This window comes from Microcaecilia unicolor, chromosome 4, assembly GCF_901765095.1.
Source record: "Microcaecilia unicolor chromosome 4, aMicUni1.1, whole genome shotgun sequence".
NCBI lineage: Eukaryota > Metazoa > Chordata > Amphibia > Gymnophiona > Siphonopidae > Microcaecilia > Microcaecilia unicolor.
This window is the reverse complement of record NC_044034.1, coordinates 145,649,513-145,671,436: the sequence shown is the minus strand read 5'-3', so window position 1 is coordinate 145,671,436 and position 21,924 is coordinate 145,649,513. Positions and strand designations below refer to the sequence as shown.

Genomic DNA, 21,924 nt, shown 5'->3' with positions numbered 1-21,924 from the left:
GCCCCCATGAACTTTGGTCGTCCCCGTGCCGGAAAGCAGTTGGGGATGCCCAAAATTGGCTTTCAATTATGCCGATTTGGGCGACCCTGTGAGAAGGACGCCCATCTTCTGATTTGTGTCGAAAGGTGGGCATCCTTCTCTTTCGATAATAAGCCTGTAAGGGACCATTTTACTAAGCTGTGTAGGTGTCTACGTGCGTCCAACTTGCGCCAGATTGGAGTTACCACCCGGTTACCGCATAGCCCTTGTGGTCATTTCAATTTTGGCACACGTGTCTGAAATTTTTTTTTTTAATTTTCTGATGTGTGGCAGCTAGGTGCGTCAAGTGGAATTTGACATACATAGACAATTACCACCTGGTTACCGTGTGAGACCTTACCGCTAGGCCAATGACTTACAGTAAGGTCTCAGACCCAAAATGGACGCGTGGCAATTTTCATTTTGCCACACAATCATTTTTGGCAAAAAAAGGCATTTTTTTAGGTGCGCTAAAAAATAATTCTGCGTGCACTCAAAACACACATCTACACTACCTCAGGCCATTTTTCAATGCATCTTAGTAATAGGACCCCTGAGAATTTTTGAAAATTTGCTTCACAAATTCAGTTATTTTAATAATTATTACAGTTTGCTGTTCCTGTGGACTTTATAGTATACTGCTTGGCATGCTAGTTACCTAATTCATTTCTCTTACAGTCCAAAAAGATTCAAGCACAACTGAAGGAGCTGCGTTATGGGAAAAAAGATTTGCTTTTTAAGGTGAGCTGATTCCGGTGCTTACTAAAGTATTTGCAGTGTCTGAAGCATTAACCATCATCCTGTGAGATGTTTACTATGAGTTTATTACTGCAGCACAGAGTCACTCATTTCCATAACTGTCAACACAATAGAAAGAGCTCAAAATGTTGACAGGTGGACATGATTTCCCATAATATATTTTCTAAAATACACTCTATTTTATTGACTTTAAAATCAAAGCACCATTTAAGAGAACACTTGGAAAGGGTGTTTGCTGGCTTTTAAGGTTCTGTTTTCTTTTTCTGGTAATTTGAACTGAATTGGAAAACATTAAGCTTATGTATAATTCTATTCACTAGTAGCAAAACTGCTACCATGCTTCAACAGCTTTGACGATTAACCATATCCAAAAAATGTCACGCCATCTATTCTAATAGTGAGTTTCTCATCAGCCTCACTGAGTAATTCCTAGTGATGTATTGTCATTGTGAACAGCAGGAAAGTCATGACCTTCTTCGTTCCTTCCTATATTGTTTCTCTTCCAAAATGACACATAAAGAAGTTCCTTTTTTGCTTGTGCTGAAGCGTTAATGGAATAAAAACATATGGCCCGATCTTCACCCGGTGGTAGAGTTACCATACGTCTGGATTTACCCGGACATGTCCTCTTTTTGAGGACATGTATGGGCGTCTGGGCGGGTTTTGCCAGTCTGCCCATTTGTCCGGATTTCTGGATAAACGGATGGGCAGGCGGCGGACCTATCCTAGCCTTCCCTCCTCTTCCCTTACTTATTATCTACTGCCCTGGTGGTCTAGTGACCTCTTCGGGACAGGAAAGAGCCCTCTCTTTCCTGCCCAGAGCACTGCCCTTGCCCTGCATCCTGTTGCTGTGTGACGGTCTCGGGATTCAAAATGGTCGCCGAGAGTTGAAGTGGCCTCGTGAGCAGCTATTAGCGTGCAGCTATTAGCGTGTGAGGCCTTACCACCACCTATTTACTAGGAGGTAAGGGATCCCGCGCTAACTACAACTACTACTTATCATTTCTAAAGCGCTACTAGACGTAGGCAGCGCTGTACACTGCAAATGAAGAGACAGCCCCTGCTCAAAAGAGCTTACAATCTGATGGCCCTGTTTACTAAAGTGCGCTAGTGTTTTTAGAGCATGCACAAAATTAGCGCACGCTGTGTAGATGCCCCTAGGAATGTTGTGGGTGCCTACACAGCGGATTCTAAAAGCACTAATGTGCCTCTAGCGCGACTTAGTAAATGAGGCCCTAAGACAGACAGGACAAATAAGGGATAAGTGAATTACTAAGGTGGGAATGATAAAAATGTGTGCTGAACAAGTGAGTAAGGGTTAGGAGTTAAAAGCAGCATCAAAAAGGTGGGCTTTTAGCCTAGATTTGAAGATGGCCAGAGATGGAGCTTGACGTACCGGCTCAGGAAGTCTATTCCAGGCATAAGGTGCAGCAAGATAAAAGGAACGGAGTCTGGATTTAGCAGTGGAGGAGAGATAACCCCACTCTAATCGGGCATGTAGCAATTTATCTGCGCTACCTGATTAGAACAGAGCAACCTACTCTCCATCTCCAAACATTCCCCCCATGCTAAAAAATATTCTATATTTTTTAGTGCGGGATTGGCATGCGCCGATCCTAGAACTACTGCACATTCTAAACACTAGAGAAACCTATAGGAACCTATGGGCATCTGTAGCATTTAGCACATGCTTATTTTCAGCGTGCAATAAAAACGCTAGCGCACCTTTGTAAACAGGGCCCCAAGTTCTGAAGAGCCTGAAGGTAGCGTACCAATTTTGCAATAATAGGTCTCGGGTATTTGTTGTATTTTAGAGGGGGAACAATGAGCTCTTTCAAATTCCAAAGAGACTGTGACATCAAGATGTAGAAATTTTGGCAAGCAAGTTTCAAGAAAAGAAACCATTTGTCGCCTTTAGCCCCCTCAGGCAGATGAGAATATGAATACTGTTCCGGCGGGAACGGTTAGCCAAGTCTTCGAGGTTGAGATGCAATTTGCTAGGTCTGAAATATAGGTGGGTGCATAATCTTACTGCTATTTTGGATCTCTTCATCAAGTGGATGGGTATTGAGGACCATAAGGTACCTACTGAAGACTCTAGACTATAAGGAAGGGAGTTGGGGTGGGAGAAAATTGGGGGAAATGTTGTTGTAAATTGTTTATACTGTACTGGTTGTATACACTGAAGGAAAAACATTGCATCCCAGTTGTTATATATATATATAGATAGATAGATAGATAGATAGATAGATAGATAGATAGATATTTTTTTTTTCAAATGGCAACTGAGATGCAACCCAGTTGCATCTCAGTTGTTATTTGAAATAAAGAATAACTAAAAAAATAGCACCCATGTAGACGCCTACCTGCCGTCTTAATCCGGGCGTCTCCCTATATATATGGGGGAAATGTTAAGTACATGGGTGGGGTCTTTTCAAAGATGAAACTTGTACAGAAAAAACATAAAGTAAACACCTACAATTTGAAATAATAAAGGATTTTAATGCTTATGGAAACACAACAGCACGCATAATGACCCAATGCATTTCATGGGCTTCCGTACAAGATCCTTCACCTTGAAAAAAAATCTGTAACTTGTTAAAAACAGATAAGTAATTTCTTGCTAGGTCAGGATTCAACATACAATACCAGAGCAGCATTCACTCTATTTTTATTTTTGCTCACCCCTTTTTCAGTAGTAGCTCAAGGTGAGTTACATTCAGGTACTCTGGATATTTCTCTGTCCCAGGAGAGCTCACAATCTAGGCTTGTACCCGAGGCAATGGAGGGTTAAGTGGCTTGTCCAAGATCACACGGAGCAGCAGTGGGATTTGAACTGGCCACTTCTGGATTGCAAGACCAGTGTTTTAACCACTAGACCACTGCTCTCTAGTGGGTCCTTTAACCTCATGCTTCAAAGACATTTTTAATACAGTAAGTTTTTTTAGACACTCAGCTAATAAGATAAAATTAAAAATGCAATGTTAATTTGCACTGCATTTTAATAAGATGAAAGAACTAGCTGTTTGTGCTAGGGAAATAGCACCATTAAGTTTCTGCATTGATCCCAAATATGGGCCAAGGTTAACTGGCATATAATTTCCTCAGGGATTTATAAAGATCCTGGGCACTGAGATTATGGTACATATCAATCATCTTCATAATGAATTAGAGTACATTATATTGCTGTATTACTGTAATAGCTTTATAACCTGACAAGGCAAAAGCCACTTTGAGAAGCTCAGTATAGTGTTTTAGTTTCTGTAAGATGACCCTTTAGGAAAATGTTTCTCAACCTTCCATAAAGTAGCCAAGAACATTACAATGTTATCACATCCTTAATGAACTGCAAAATCTAATTTAAAAGCTTTCCATCTGCCCCAAAGGTGGCCTCGTATGCGCTCACGTTGTAGTTAATTTTAGTGGCAGCCTGTCCGTGCAAGAGTTTCATGAAGAAGGAGAAAAGGAGTGTCCTAGATAAATGTAGACACATCTTTTCTCATGAATACAGGGTTTAGCACAGTTCATGGTGTCTGATTCACCACGGCCCTTTGATTTTTTATGATACAATCGGTGTCTATAATGTGCAGTGCAACCCACAAAGGCGCTGCAGTCACCCCTCAACAATCTGAAACTAGTGAAAGTGTGATAGATTTCGAAATGCTTTGAAAGTTCTTTCTGGTATCCAGTTCATTGACCCGGGGTTCTGCTGTTTTTAACTTCTGACTGTTCTGTATTAGATCAAGGACACAGTCGGGATGAAATGACAATGGAGGTGTTTGCAACTTATTTCTAGTTTTTCTATCATTCTACAAAGAGTCACATTGATGAATGTGATACTGAATAGAATGTTTTTTATATCTTTAATAACTGGTCTGAGTATACAGCTCTTCTGTTCATAACAGGGGTGATTTTTTATGGTGATGGTAACTTTTCAATACTGGCACTGGCACTTAAATTATTATGTCTTTTCAGTGCTGAATACATGTGTAGGCAACCCTAAAAAAAACTATGGGGCACTTTTACTAAGCTACATTAGGTGCTAATATGAACCAAATACAGGCAAAATTGGACTACAGCAGGACACGCTACAGCATCACTCGGTAGTTTTTGAATGTGCATGCATTAACCGCACACTAAATAATTTTTTGTAATTTTGGAGGGGGCGTTTCAGGTATGGAGAGTGGGCAATTCTGTGCTAACCAGTTAGTGCCTCTATATTACTGTGTGCTAACTGGTTAGTGCATGGATAATGCAGCATCCTTTACCGCCTACAAAATAAGAGGCATTAACCACCAGATTCTATATAGCGCAACTAAAATTGCATGTGCAAATTTGTTCATATTCTGGATTTGCATGTGCAATTTAATTACTTAACAAGTCAATCAGCGTTGATAATTGGCACAAGCAATTATTAACACTAATTGGCATTAATTAGAATTTACATGTACAGCTTCCTAGGCGTATTCTGTAAAATGGTGTACATAAATTCTAATTCATGCTGCCAAAAAGGGGGTGTGGCCATGGGCATGGAATGGGCAGGCCGTGGGAGTTCTGAAAATCTATGCACAGGGTTCTAGAATACACTTGCTCTGTTCCTAACTTAGGCGCTGGTATTTACACCAAGGTTTACTGGGCATTAAATGGACGTGTCTACAATTAGGTGCAGGCATGGCCACTAGGCGTATTCTATAAACTGTGCCTAAATCTAGACACAGTTTACAGAATACGTCTAGGCGGGAATATTTTCAGCACCAATTTTTCAGGCACCATATATAGAATCTAGTCCTCAGTACTCACATGGTAATTTTTAAAAATAGCCTCACACATTAATGCATGGTCCTTAATGGAAAAAATAGAGTTTTACAGCTACAGTAAATATAGCATTAGCACAGGAAAGGTCCATATACAGGCATGCTAAGGACTTCTGTAGAGCATATTAGCATAGCAGCTATCACTCTTTTATAATAATGTATGCTAAGGACTCATATACAGCATATTAATATAGCAATTGACTATCATTCTTATATAATAACTCATGCTAAGACTAGAGCATATTAACATAGTAGCTGAATATCACTCTTATACAATAATGTATGCTAAGGACTCCTATAGAGCTTATACTCATTACAGCTATCACTCTTATACAGTAATGCACGCTAAGGACTCCTATAGAGCATATTAACATAGCAGCCAACTATCACTCTTATATAATAATGTATGCTAAGGACTCATATTGAGCATATTAATATAGCAGTTGATTATCATTCTTATATAATAACATATACTAAGGACTAGAGCATATTAACATAGCAGCTGAATATCACTCTTATACAATAGTGTACGCTACCACCCATGTTCTTCTACTCTCTGACTGTCCCCTCCATTATATGAACAGTTGGGTTGGCTAATGTAAAATGTAATTTTACAATAAAGTACGTGGTAAATGTTGCTTTCAAAGTTGACTCCAGTAACATTGGACAAGATATTAAAATACGGAATGCACCAAATAACACTGAAACATTTTAATAGTTGTAAATTGAAGAGTTACTTTTCCTACAAGAAGAAAAAAAGAATATTGCATCAGACAATAGCTATGAGGTGCATTCCATCTTTTCACTGTCCATTTCTGTTCCAAAGCCATGTGTCCTGCTTTATCTCCAGCTTCATAAATCCTTCTCCACAGAACAGATTTTATGCTGCTTATCCTAGAAATAAGCAGTGGATTTTCCCAACTCCATTTTATTAATGGATTATGGATTTTTCTTTTAGTAACTTGACCAAACCATTTTTAAACCTTGCTAAGATAATTGCTTTTACCACATTCTCTGGCAACAAATTTTAGTTTAATTACACGTAAAGTGAAGAAATGTTTTCTCTATTTTGTTTTACATTTACAACTTAGTAGTTTCATTGCGTGCCCCTAAGTTCTTGTATTATTGGAAATGAGTAAACAAGCTATTTACATCTGCCCATTCCACTCCACTCAGCGTTTTATAAACTTCTATTATATCTCCTCTCAGCCATTGCACCTCGAAGATAAAGAGCCCTAGTCACTTTAGCCTTTCCTCATATCCCATCCCTTTTATCATTTTTTTTTGCCCTTCTCTGTACTTTTTTCTTTTTTTTTTTTTTATTTTATTTATCGTTTTTATACATAGTAAACAAGTATAAACTTGTAAAGAAAAATCCACTATTACAATTAAATCTAAAGATATTATTCATAACACAAATTAAGTATTATAGCTTCATTTAAAGTCCACAACAGGAGTGCAAGATTCCTAAATAGGAGAAAACAGGTAATAAACTTTATAAATCAAATTTTGAGATACAGACAAGTTTCTATTCGACTTTACTTAACTAGGAGCTCTCTTAGATGTTAAAAAAGATGACAATTGGTCAGGATCAAAATAAACATATTTCACGGCGTGATAGGAGATTAAACATTTACAAGGGTATTTAAGGTAAAAAGTTGCGCCAAGTTGAAGCGTCTCCTGTCTCATCTGTAAAAACGTTTGTCGTTGCCTTTGCGTTTCCCTCGCTAGATCTGGAAAAACACGAGTTTGCAAACCACGAAAGGTTTTTTCTTTATTCTGAAAAAACTTATTTAAAATCCAGATCTTGTCTGAAGGTAACGCTACTGTGACCAACATAGTAGTTGGTGTTATCTGTTCTGAATCTGACATTTCAAGAAGGGCAGAAACATCCAATGGAATATTATTCCTTTGTAAAGGGTCCAAACCCTTCACAGGTATATAAAAAACCTGTGAAAAGGGTGGAATATCTTTATCTTCTATCTCTAGAATTTCTCTGAGGTAATTTTTTAGCATCTCCCAAGGGGAGATAAGTGGTTGTCGCAGAAAATTTATAAAACACAGATTATTAGATTTTGAAGTATTTTCCAGCATTTCTGATTTTCTCCTTAAATTAACCAAGTCTTTAAGCATTGTTGTTTGCTCTGATTTCAACTCTAAAACATCCTTTTCCTGTTTAGCCAAATCTGCTTTAACTATTTTCACCTCATTCTCAATTTCTGTTACCTTTCCATCTAATATCACAACTTCATTTCTTATTTTCCTCATCTGGGGGCACAAAAACTTCCCCATTTCTGCAATCAACTGCCATAGATTGTCCAATGTCACTTCATCTGGTTTCTGAAAAAGATTAGCAAATGCAATGCTCTCACTCTCTTCCTGTGAAACATGTTTCTCACCTTCCAATGTCCCTCGCAACTCCTCCTGTGTTTTTCTGGCAGTGTGAGATAACAGGGAAGAAGCTGACAAATCTCCCACGTTCTCCGTTAAGGCTAACACTGCCTCCCATCCAGTTCCACCCTGTAACACTTCGGTATTCAGGGCTAAGGACGCCACCACAGGAGAACTACTTCTCACAGACTGGGGAGGAGGGGCCCTTGCGTTGGGGCTCAAAGAAACTTCCAGTTCAAGGTTCAGTTCCTGGTCTCCTATCCTGGGCTGTTCCAGCGAACCGCTCACCGACGCTGCTGTCGAAACCTGAGCTCATTGCAGATAAGATTCAATCAAGCCTGAAGATATCAAAGGTCTTTGCTGCTGGGCTGCAGTAGCAGCAGCTCTGCCCCTTCTCTTCGGCATTACAAGGTAATTAGAGAGTAACAGTAAAATCTGGAGGAGCTCTAAAACACGTCTGTCTCAGTCAGCGGCCATCTTGGAACTCCTCGCCACTTTTTTCTAATTCCACTATATCTTTTTTGAGATGCACTAACGAATTGCAAACAGTAATCAAGGTGCGGTCACACCATGGAACGATATAAAGGCATTACAGCATTCTCATGTGTGTTTTTCATTCCTTTCCTAATAATCCCTTACATGTTATTTGCTTTCTTAGCCACCACTGCACATTGAGCAGAGAGTTTCAACATATCATCAACCATCATTTCTGGGTGGTGACTCCTAATGTGGAACCTTGCATCATGTTTTGGTACCTCTTTCCTACAATCATCAGTTTGCAGTTGCTCACATTAAATGTCATCTGCCATTTGCATGCCCAGTCTTCCAGTTTTGTGAGATCTTCTTGCACTTTTTCACAATCCTCTTGTGATTTAACAATTTTGTGTCATCAGCAAATTTAATCACCTCTCTCGTTATTCCTATTAATAAATAATTTATAAATATGTTAAAAAGCAGCAATCCCACCACGTATCCCCGGGGAACCCCACTATTTACCTTTCTTTTGAGAATATTTTCCATTTAACCCTACTTTTTTTTCTGTCTTTTGACCAATTCTTAATCTACAATAAGAACTGATTAAAAGATAGAAATAACTAGTTAAAAGATAGAAAGCTGTTTGCAATCTAAAAGAAGATGAATATAAAGAAACTGGATGAGATAGGATGAAGAGAGGAGGAGGAGCAGAAGGAGAAACAAAAAAAGGGAGAGAGGAAAAAAGGAGAGAACAAAATCAGAGAGGGTCAGTATTTCATAGCATCAGCGGCCTATGAGTTGGCAGGCTGGAATAGCCAGGTTTTAACTTCCTTGAATTTCAGAAGAAAGAATTATGGCTGGATGAGCAAAGGGAGGCAGTTCTATAGGGAAAGTCCAAGATAGGAAAGAACAATGTTATGGGAAGTATCTACGTTCCACACTCATATAACATTCAAGATCCTTCTCCTAGTTCATAAATCCAGTCTCCCCTCAGCTCCCACCTATCTCAATAGCTACCTCATCCCCTATGCCCCCCCCTCTGGTGTCTCTGCTCAGCTGACAATAACATTTTGGTCCTACCCATCCCAACTGCTTCTCCCACCACTGCATTCTGCTATGTTGGTCCAAAGCTCTGGAATGACCTACCATTACACATCAGGAATCAACCCTCTCTCCCTACCTCTAAACAATCTCTGAACCCCCAGGCTCTTTTTTTATCTGTTTCTCTGCTTCTGGTTCATTTTAATATGTCTACCATAGGAGCCAACTTTTCAAAATTATTGGGGGTGCTAAGCCCAAAGGAAATAACCCCTCCCTGGACACATACAAGGAATTTTCTCAATATTGGGGGTGCTCAAGCAACCATAGAGTCGGCTCCAATGATATCTACTCTCTTCTTATTATGTGACTGCTTTGTAAACTGTTTAGTTGCTTAAGTGTAGGAGTTTTAGCAGTATATCAAATGTATGAAAATAAATAATTGAAGGTGAGAAGGGGGCAGGAGAGAGCGGAGAGAGGCCTGTGAGGAATGAAGATTATAGGAACACAGAATAACGGAAGACCTGTGAGAAATGTCAGTGAAAAATAAAAGATGCACCAAACTAAGATTTTGAGTTTGATACAGGCTGTGACAGGGAGCCAGGGTTCACCTTCACTCTATCCTTTTTTGTATTTCTCGCCAATGCCTCCATATTTCTATACATCCATCACCTTTTCTGTGAAAATATTTCCTTAAGTAGCTAAGGAGGGGGAAGTTGACAATTCTGATTTAGAAGTAGGATGTATAAAGTATTAAATCATGTTTTTATGTGGGGAAAAAAACTCAGTGGAACTGTAAAGTGATGTTTACTCATGTCCAAATGCCGAGAAAGATGACTATGTACATATTTTACCACTGCTTTACTCTGCCATCTATTTCTCACACACAGGCTCAGCAACTAACAGAGTTGGAACAAAAGCTTGCCATAGCCAAAGAGGAGCTGGAAAAGGCATCTCTCGATAAAGTAAGAATGCATTCAGTGCTTTGTATGGATTGGCACTATAAATCTTATTTCTTAAGCTGTATTAGCTGGTCATGAGCTAACAGCACAGTGTATTAACTGGTAATGCAGGATAATATCCATGTTACTTTGTGGCAGTGAATGGATTGGGAATGATCAAGGTATATGTGTGTGAGGACCTAAGCCAGCCACAGCGCTGGGGTAATGTTCATGCCTAAATGCTGGTGACATACATGTGCAGGGGGAATTCTATAAATAGTGCTTAAAACTGCACACACAATTAATTGAGAAACAAACCTCTTAGCACCAATGATTGGGCACTAAAAACCAATTATTGGTGTTAATTGGCAACTATTTGGATTTACGCATGCATCTTGCTAAACACTATTTTATAAAGGTGTGCAAGCAAATCCTTTAGCGCACAACTGAAAAGAGGGTGTGGCCATGGGAGGAGCATGGGCGGGTCAAGGGCATTTACTAAAAACGCATGCACTATTATTGAATTTGGGAATCTGTGCCTAATTTAGTAACATTATAGCATAGTAAGTGACTGCAGATAAAGACCTGAACGGTCCATCTAGTATGCCCAATAGTCACATTCATCATCAATTCATGATTAAAATCAACAATGAATGTGAGATTATATACTTGATCATGGTCTTTCTTTGCTGTTTCTGGGACATAGAATGTTGAAGTCCTCCCGGCTCTGTTCTTATGTTCCAACTACAGGAGCTGCCGTCAAAGCCCTCTCCAGCCTATCCAAATCTGTCATATCATTTGCAGGACACAGACTAAAAGTCTGCCTGGAACTGTCCTCATGTTCCAAATTACTGGAGTCTCCGTTGAAGCCCTTCCAGCCCATCCTAAACTGGATTGCTAGTTAGGTGCAGGGATTTACCCCAGGGTTCAGCTGGTGTAACTGCTCACGCCTAAAAGTCGGAAATGGATCCCACCACTGAGCGCTATTCTATAAATGGTGCCCAACTCAGAGGCAACAGCACAAAAGGAGTGGGAAATAGACCAGGCAAACCAGAAACAAATGATAGATGGTTTATTGATGTGCTGCTGTTATCTCTTTGTGGGATCTTGGCATTCCTTCATCCTGGTGGACCTTCACCCAACTCGGAGGGCCATTTATAGATTAGCACTCAACACAATTTTTTTTGGCACCCAATTTACTGAATTTAGTCCATGGTATATAATATTCTATAAGTTATGCATGTGAGTGTGAGTTCTGCCATTGTTCTGCCCAGACTCTGTCCATGTCTTTGCCTACCTGTAAATGGCACACTATGGCAGATACATGCACATATTTCCAGAATAACACATAGCTAGATTTTCAATATTTGCATGCATATATACATGTTTTCTAGTTATGAAGACATGTATTTGCTGCCTAAATGTTTACATATTCTATATAGAAAGACCCATAGTGTTATGCATAGAGCAAAAGGAATAGAGTGAAGGCTTTTCGGAGGTGGAGCCGTAAATATGTATGCATGATATATATAGGTTCAGACATTTGGCCTCTGTGCTGACAGTTGATATGTTTGACTCAGATATGAGAAAATCAGATATAACTTGGGCCATCTGAGCAAAACATGTAAGTTATCAGTATAGCACCAATGTTTCGTCTTCTACGTATATTTTATACATAGAAAACTCGACTACCAGATATTCTATATATATTGCCTATGTACAATTTATTCTTACATATTCTGCAATTCTGTAATACCCCTGAATACAGGAATAATGTGATAAACATCTAGATTAGAAATTTCCAATTATTCCCAAGACATTTTACTGAAAATTGAACGGTGTTTCCTCCTTACATTAAACATCTGCTCCTTAGTATGCTCAAATAAATAAATTGAGAAGTGCTAATTTTCCTTTATAGAATAAATGCATTCAGATATAAGCACTCTTTAATAGATTTCCCCCTATAGATCATTGAAGTGCCAGGTCTAATTCAATCAAAAGACAGTATAGAGGGAGCTTGAAGAACTGCAGCTAACCCTCAGTTGGGTGAATTTCCTGTTATACTTGCTCTTCATCTTCTCTTAATTTTCTCTGGAACTGTGATACTGTTGCAGATGTGTAAGCCAGTTTATTAAACTGCTGCAATTTCAGTTTATTAAACTGCTACAAATTTCTTTAAAAATGTGAAAGAAAGCAAAAAGTGTGAATTTACGATGTCTTTTGTAGAAAATATAAAAACTAGCTGCTGTCTTCTGTTGCATTTGAACAGCTTTTAAGAAGTCTATGACTTTGTTTTCTTTCCAGGAGTCTCAGCTGAAAGCCCTGAAGGAAACAGTGCAGCTGTGCCTGTCTTCTGTCCTGGTCAATCAAGCTCCTGCCACAAATGGAATCCCTTCCAAATCAATGGCCCCAGTAAGAAGTGGCTCTAGAATTTCTTTTCCACAAACACATTCCCAGGTATCCTTTCCTAGTCTCCCAACAGTTTGAGAGTTCTTCTTGTAAGACCAGGGTTGGAAATGTATTAAAAGATTAGAAGAGTTTTTTTGGCTGGCAGGTTCTGCCTTCTCCTTTGGCTTCCAGCCCAGTCAGAACAGGAAGAGGGATGTCGTCAACTATTTCAGGATCTTTTTCATTCATTTCTTATATCATTTCCTAAATCACCTAACTCAGTCAATGCCATGAGAATCCTAGCTTAGGAATCCATGCGCCAGGACTGCTTCCAGAACCCTGATGCCATAGACAATAAGGGGCCTTTTTACTAAGGCGTGCCGAAAAATGGCTTGTGCTGTTGTAGGCACGTCTATTGGATGCACACAGATCCATTTTTCAACGTGCCTGCAAAAAAGTCCTTTTTGGTGGCCAAAAATGGACATGCGACAAAATTAAAATGAGCACATGTCCATTTTGGGCCTGAGACCTTACCACCACCCATTGACTTAGCGGTAAGGTCTCACGCGTTAACTGTGTGGTAATCATCAGTGCATGTAGACTGCCAATTACCTCCAATTTAGCGCCACATGGTAGAAAATAGAAAATATTTTCTGCCGTGCATTTTGGACTTGCGTCAAAATTAGAATAACTGCCCAGGTCATGTGATAGCCGGGTGGTAGTTCTAATTTGATGTGCATTGGATGTGCGTAGGTTGCCTACGCACCTTAGTGTTTTTAGGGTTTTTTCACCACCTTCCCAGATTACCTGCCAAACCCAATTTGGAGAGACAAAAGACCCAAGGCCACGTGTAATTGAGAAAGCAATCAAATTCTTTTATTAGTAACTTACCAAATACAGGTACAATTGGTAATTGCTTTGGGGAGAACAGTTGCTATACAAAAGTATTTGCTACCAAGATCTCCCCAGAAGTAGGAAATACAATCATTTTTATACCTTCATTATGCCAACAAATTATTCATAGGTAATATGACAATAATCACACTTATTGGCTATGATAATCTTGTGGTTAGCACTTGTTGGATATATTATAATTAGTTGGTTAGTACTCAGAAAAGCTAATAATAATCCTTACTTTGAAATACTAATAATAATGCTGGTTCTTCTATCTAAGAATACAAAGTCACCTTCCTCTGGAGTTATCTGGCTCTGCAACTGCAGAACATCTGTAACCACCATGTTGCTGCACCATGTTAATCTATCTTTCCACCTACGCCCGGTCCTCATTCTGGCTTGTACCAAGGTGTCTCAACAGATCATGTGCCCTTGTACTGTACTGAAGGTCAAGCCAGTGTCACACGAACCTAGGGCCTGTCATTTTAAAGGAGGATTTGAGCCCTGAACCAAAGTACTGCCAATGGTTCATAATAAACATCAGTAAAGGGGCCCCTAAGTCTGGCTGCTAGGTGACACTGTTGGACAAAGACTAGGACACAAGGCTTTGAATTATGACTCCATAGCACAGCCATTCTCAACTCGGTCATCGGGGCACACTTAGTCGTATTGGGTTTTCAGGATATCCACAATGAATATGCCTCAATTGCACACAAATCTAATTCATGAATATTCATTATAGATATCCTGAAAATTTGATGGCATGAGGTGTGCCCTGAGGACTGGGCTGGGAATGGCTACCATATCCTTTTCAGCCCTGTCTTGCCCTAGGAATAGAATCCTGGCCGGGAAATGAGCCCAAGTTCCCTGCATGGTAGTGTGCAGCAAAGCCACTAGATCAACGTTATATTTACTTTCTTCACACAGACCAAGTAATGTCTCAGCCTAGACTTTTTAAAAGAACTGTATGTCTCTTTAAAACAACAACAACAAAAGGATACAGTATTACCAGGCTAGTTATGGAAAATGCAGTGTGTGCAATTGGCTTGCTTACTGCCTCTTCATCTTTGAAATGTATCGATGCAATGTGTTCCTGCAGTGCTCCTCTTTCTGCAAAGATGAGGAAAGGGTTGTTCTAGACTGGACACTGTGAGAATGGTCTGTGAATGATATGGACGTTATCATTTCTTAGAATGTTTTGATTCTCAGCTAGCTTTCTAAATGCAAATACCTTGGAAGGAGAATGGCAAGTAGCTCAGATGTGTGTTGTTCATTACGGTGTTATGTTGTTAGATGGCATATTTGCAAACTGATGAACTAATTACTACAAAGTTGGGCTTTTATACATATATCATGCAGAACTTTCTCACGGTATAGTCCCAGGGTAACAAATCAATCATATCACAGGCATATCACAGATATATCTCAGTACAGCCATCCACACAATTAATGCCCCAGAGCTCTGCCTATGAAACAACCCATCTCCCACCCTAGACCTACTTCTCTCACAGCCTACAGGAAGAAATTTATATTGGAATAACATAGCCACAACATACAATCATCCATATTCTAGTTTATTTTTCAGGCTAAGCGTTCCTGGGTGTTGTCTTGGAGGATGAAGTCTTCTTAGAAGTGATTTTGGGATAATAGCTCCTTTGTTTCAAGGATTCTGCTATAGGTTTAAGGTGTTTATTCCTGTCTTGTGAAGTGTACAGGATGAAAACTGTAGCTTTAAAGGTAGCTTCATCTGACACTTGGTTTCCTGTATACTAATCTTTTTAAGTGCCTTTGCAGATTGAAACTGCAGTGTCTAAAATGATACTTTCCATGAAGTAATCCATTTTGAGTTTGATTGTGGGATGGGATGCATTGATAGAGTTGTAGAAATGATTAAGAGATTCTTCTCCTTCAGCCAAATTATGAAGGTGTCATCCGTGTACTAGTAATATCTGACAGGTTTATTGGGGATACTATTTGGGACAAATCAGTTGGCATACTGTGGTGCCATTCTGGTTCCCATAATCTGTAGACAATAAGAATCACGAGATCAAGAAACTCAACAATGAAACTCAGAAACAAATATCAGGTTTCTTTATATATATGGCATTTATGCATGGCATGAATGGAACTATGGTATGGCCAAGCAACAGGACAGTTTTCCCCTGAAGCAGCGATGCAAAGCAGGGTTTCCCTGTTGGGATTTTTATGACTTCCTATGTTGAATCAGACAGTACAAGATTGGTGATGGTCAAGAATGTTGAGCAACTGAGTGCTGTTTATGTCTTTTGTGAGCTCCATAGCCTATTGTATGTTTTCCTGTTGATTTTGTTAGTGATTTTTCACTCTGTCTGATTTACCATTTATAAGTTAAGTGGAGTTTTTTTCTTGACCTGTGATGGGATTCACCTTAAGCTGTATACTTGAGTGAGGGGCTGTGGTTTGTTCACTGAGATCCCATAATCTGTAACTAGAAATCATCATTGAAGCTGAAGCAGTTGTGGGTTAGGATGAATTCAATTATTTTTTGACTGTTTCTACTTTGTATTCATGATCCAGAGAGGTTGTCTTGGGAGTTTACATGCTGCTTTGTCTATTGCATGGGGGATGTTGCTGTACAGTGATTCCACATCTACTGTGACAAGGAAGGTGTTGGTTGTTAGTTGTTTGACGCTCTTTAGCTTGTTCAGAATATCTGTAGTACCTTGTAAGAATCTCTTTGTCTTTTTCTCTAATGGTTTGAGGATCCCTTCTATTAGTTTGGACAGTTTCTCTGTCAATGTGTCAGTACCAGATATAATTGGTCTGCCAGGGTTCCTGGCTTTGTGTATCTTAAGTAGCATGTGGAATGTGGAGGTAGAGGTGTGACTTGGTATCAGGTTTTACAGCTGAGACTGTAGCTGCTTTGCAGATGTGCTGATGACATCTTTCAGTGGTTTAGTATATTCTTGCATTGGCTCCTTGTTACAGTTCTGATATGTAGTATCTGGCAGTTCTATGTATTTCCCAGTGTCCATATTCACTGTAGACTCTTGCCGGTTTGATGGTATTGTTATTATTGTTCTGCAGGTTTTATTTTTAATTGCAGTTTTTTCTGTTGGGGAGATTGTATACAGTTTTCTTCCATTTATTGGAGAGCTGTGTTTTTACTGGATTTTGGTCTAAATCTTTGCCACCTGTTCATATGACAGTTTTGACATTAAATCCCGGGTAAAAATTTTGACCAAAACCAAAATGTGGCAGTTTCTGTTGACGTGTCTTCAGCCATTGTGTATCCTTTAACTGCCTGCATGGTTGATCTTTCAATGGCTTTCCCATTCAATACCTTTCTATTCCCGTGCTATAAAAATATATACACATGCTTTATTTGTAAAAGCTTTATCAAGCTTCTGTTTAGTTTCTTAGCTTTTTTAGTTTATAAAACATTAGAGGTAGCAAGCACTCAATTGTCAATCTACACACAAACACACACATGCACACACCACACATACACACATGCATACACAACACACACACACACACACACACACACAGACATACACACACACATAGAGTAGCTGGAAATATAATTTGCAGTCAGCTCACCAGATCCAGGCCCCTTGAGCTATTCTCTTTTCCAACACCAGTCATTTCTAGCAACATAGCATGAACAGAATTGAAAGCACTGATCCGTGCTACAAATTGCGTGGTTTTTAGGATGCTCCACATGTCTGAATCATAGTACACAAACCCATCAAAGCAATATGAGTTCTGTTTATCTTGAAAACAAGAACCTGCTCACCTCACAAATGGGCAAAATTCACTAAGCCGGTACCAGAGATGAAGAACTGCTGCACCTATCACAGGGGGATCTTTGGTGCCAGAACCACTTGAGGACTTGCAAGGGGGATTAATAATAATTTCATAACCAGGTCATAGGTAATTAAATTCATACAAAAGAAACAATGGAACACAGTTAAGCCTGAGCATTCAGGTGTAATTTCATAAGGTCATTTTTACATGTATATGGCCACAAACACTTGTATGTGGCCTGAACATAAGAGTAGCTATACTGGGTCAGACCAATGGTTCATCTAGCCCAGTATCCTGTTTTCCAAACAGTGGCAAAGTCCGGTCACAAGTACTTGGCAGAAACCCAAATCATGGCAACACTCCATACTATAAACGAAAAAGTGTATGCGTTGGCATGATGGCATATGTCTTGCTGGGAGGCATGTACAGGGGTAGAGTTTGGGTAGAGCGTGGGCTCAGTTAGTAAATCCACATGTAGATTGTAAAATAGACTAATTTACATATGTACTTAAATAAGCTAGGCACAGACATGTATACCTGTTTAAGAGTATGTGCCAGTGTCAATGCCTGCAATGTAGGCATGATTTCTGCCACCTGTTCTAGCATTTTATAAAGATGCATAGGTGCCTATGGGGCTCATTTTCAAAAGAGAAAAATGTCTAAAAAGTGCATAAAGCAGCATTTGGATGTTTTTCTCTCCAAAACGTCCAAATCGGTATTTTCAAAACCCATTTTCCAGGTGTTTTTGCTATTTCTATGCAGTGCATCCAAATCTCAAGGGGGCATATTGAGGGTGTGCTAAGGGCGGGATTTGGGCATTCCTACGAGCTGGACATTTTTCAGCCATAATGGAACAAAACGAAAATGTCCAGGACTAAAACTAAGACATTTTGAGCTAGACCTGTTTTATTAACGACTAAGCCACAAAAAAAGTGACCTAAATGACCAGAAGACCACTGGACCAATAAAGGAATGACCTCTCTTTACTTCCCTAGTGGTCATTGACCGCCTCCCACCCCCAAGGATGTTTAAAAAAACAGTACATTCCAGCCTCTATGACAACCTCAGATGTTAAAACCAGTCCTATTAAAGCAGCATGCAGGTCCCTGGAGTAATCTAGTGGTTGGTGCAGTGTAACTGTAGAGAAGAGGACTCAGGCCCATATCCCACTGTAACTGTTATACTTGTGGTAGAATGTGTCAGCCCTCCAAAACTCACCAGAAACCTACTGTATCTATATATAGGTGAGCCTTTCACCCAGAAGGGCTATTGTAGTGGTGTACAGTTGGGGGCGGTGGGTTTTGGAGGGCTCAGCAGACAAGATAAGGGAGCAATGGTGAGATGTGTACCTGGGAGCTTTTATATGAATTCCACTGTCCACTGCAGTGCCCCCTAGGGTGCCCCACTGCTCTCCCAGGACATCTGCGTGGCCAGTCTACTAAGAATGCTGGCTTCTCCTACATCCCAATGGCTTGATTTTGTGTATTTTACATTGGGCATTTTTTTTTTCCAAAAATGGACCAAAAAGACAAACGCACAGAGCACAAAAACTTCTAGCATGTGAACATTAAAAAAATAAATAAATGTTTCCCTATTTTGAAAATGACTATCGGGCTCATTTTCAAAAGAGAAAAATGTCCAAAAAGTGACATAAGTGCAATTGGACGTTTATCTCACAAAGCCATCCAAATCAGTATTTTCAAAACCTATTTTAGACGTCTTTCTCTGAAGTCTGTCTAATTCTCAGGGGGGTGTGTTCAAGGCAGGACTTGGGCATTCCTAAGACTTAGATGTCTCAGCCATAATGGAACAAAACAAAAATGTTTTGAGCTAGACCTGTTTTTGTAACAAATAGCTGTCATGGGAATTGAACCCACTTACCCAGGATCAAGGTCTGCTGTGCTAGCCACTAGGCTACTCCTGTACTCCACACAAGAGGTGCCCCAAGTGAGCAGATGACCACTGGAGGGAATCGGGGATCACCTCCCCTTACTCCCCCAAATCACAAAACATTTTTCCAAACAGCATTTTCAAAAGGAAAAGATAAACTTTTTTTTGTAGAAAGTGACCTTTTCTGTTCTGATTTTGGACGTTTTACAAAAAATGTCCAAATTCAGACTTAGATGTCATATCCAAAAATTCCACTTGTGCATTTGACTTGCCTAAAGAAACAAGGAGCAGCAGTGGGAATTGAACCCATGTTGCCATGATCAAAGCCTGCTGCACTAACCATTAAGCCACTCCTTCTCTTTTTTGGACAACTTGCATTTGGATGTCTTTTTTTTGAAAATGGACCAAAAAAGGATGTCCAAATCACAAGACGTCCATAGCATTTTCAAACACAAAAGATAGACGTTGCCGGAGAACGTGGTGAAGGCGGTTAGCTTGGCAGAATTTAAAAAGGGGTTAGACGGTTTCCTAAAGGACAAGTCCATAAACCACTACTAAATGGACTTGGGAAAAATCCATAATTCCAGGAATAACATGTATAGAATGTTTGTACGTTTGGGAAGCTTGCCAGGTGCCCTTGGCCTGGATTGGCCACTGTCGTGGGCAGGATGCTGGGCTAGATGGACCCTTGGTCTTTTCCCAATGTGGCATTACCTATGTACTTATGTACTTATCTTTTTCAAAAATGACCTTCTTTCCTGTTCAGAATTTGGATGTTTTTGTAAAACATCCAAATTCTGATTTAGACGTTCTATCAAAAATGCCCCTCTAGATTTCCTATTTGGATTTGGAACGTTCAGCGCAAAACGTCCAAAGTCCGACTTAGACATCATATCGAAAATGCTCCTCCACATTTCCTTATAAAATAATAGCTAACTAGGTGCCAAATTGTCCTCTTAAACCAGTGGTGTAGCCAAGGGTGGGCCCGGGTGGGCCCAGGCCCACCCACTTTGGGCTCAGGCCCACCCAGTAGCAGCACACCTATGATGTGGCTGGCAGGGATCCCCAAGACCCACCAGCCCAAACTTCCCAACAACTGTCCCCTCCTGCATACCTCGTAAATAGCAGATCTTCACCTGCAGCAACTGATACGTACTGTTCGCACCGACCCCACAGCCTTCCCTCTGATGTATTCTCGCCTATGCGGAAACAGGAAGTTGCATCAGAGGGAAGGCAGTGGGACCAACATGAGATGTGTATTAGTTGCTGCTCGCTGCTGGTGAAAATCTGCTACTTAAAAGGTATGCGGGGGAGGGGGGATGTTTGAGAGCCCATACGGCATGCAGGCGAGAGTGGGAGAGACAAAATCACTTGTGGGACAGGGTGCAGTTCTGCCCACCCATCTTAGGCCCAGGCCCACCCAAACTTAGGTGTCTGGCTATGCCCCTGTCTAAAACTACTTAAGAACATAAGAACATAAGTATTGCCATGCTGGGACAGACCAAAGGTCCATCAAGCCCAGCATCCTGTTTACAATCCAGGTTATAAGTACCTGGCAAGATCCCAAAACAGTACAATACATTTTATGCCCCCTTATAAAATTGCTTTCTGTGTGAGAAATGGGTACCATGAACTCAAAGCCCCAAATTTCTTTTGATTCCCAATAATAGAATGTATTGTGTGATTCATTTGTATATTAACATGTGATTGTTGCCCTTACCTGCTCATTCTGTGTTGACCTTGTAAAGCTGGTCAAGGAATGTATGAAGTTGGTCTAATATAAAAGTCTCACCTTCTCTATTTCTTTGCTTTATTGACCTTTGTTTCCTAGTTTTTAAGTGGAATAACGTGGCGCCCATTCTGTTTAAACTCACACATGCATACAACTTACTCTCTTTGACATTAGCAATTAAGCTTCTAATTATACATTTTGATTAGGTTTACCAGTTTGCCATCTGCGATGACGGGATGTACTAGCACCTGAACATGATCATTTCTGTAATATCGCACTGTCCTTGACTGGCCTGATTCTATGAGAGTCATGCAAATTAAACAAGATCTGAAGGAAGAATAAAAAGAGATGAGTCACAAGTTCCTCTAGCCTTTCCTTTTCCAGATTTCATTCATTTACCCACTGCAAATTCATGGTTATGAGCTTCTTCCCTGCTCTCATTTTTCTTTTTTTTTTTAGTTCAATTTCTTTATTGTAAATGTTAGAAAAATGAACAATTGACAGTAGACCTTTCAATGAAAACTAGCATTTTGAACAACAAGCAGAGAGTACAACAAACCAAGGAAGCTTTTGTGACAAATAATTATAAGAAAGTTGAGATGTTAGAAATGCATCAACTAGCATCCACAATTGTTTAACAGCAGTTTCATTCAGACGTTTTTCTAAGATGTGTAATTCAAAATGTTCAAAGAGGCAAACTGTATTCCAACAGAAGGCATAATTCAGAAATTTTGCTGATTTCCAATTTTTTAAATGTGTTGAATACCAACAGCAAATAGAATGTCTATTAGCTTAG

General features: G+C 39.8%; 1 protein-coding gene across 1 annotated transcript in view; it reads left to right on the top strand.

The window, feature by feature from the left end:
- Positions 1-21,924, top strand: part of LUZP2 (leucine zipper protein 2) — a 393,113-nt gene that overhangs the window by 314,929 nt on the left and 56,260 nt on the right. The window contains exons 7-9 of the mRNA XM_030199448.1: positions 697-759; positions 10,385-10,459; positions 12,740-12,892. Of these exons, the coding sequence (XP_030055308.1) occupies positions 697-759; positions 10,385-10,459; positions 12,740-12,892 (291 nt within the window). The remainder of the gene's footprint in view (positions 1-696; positions 760-10,384; positions 10,460-12,739; positions 12,893-21,924) is intronic.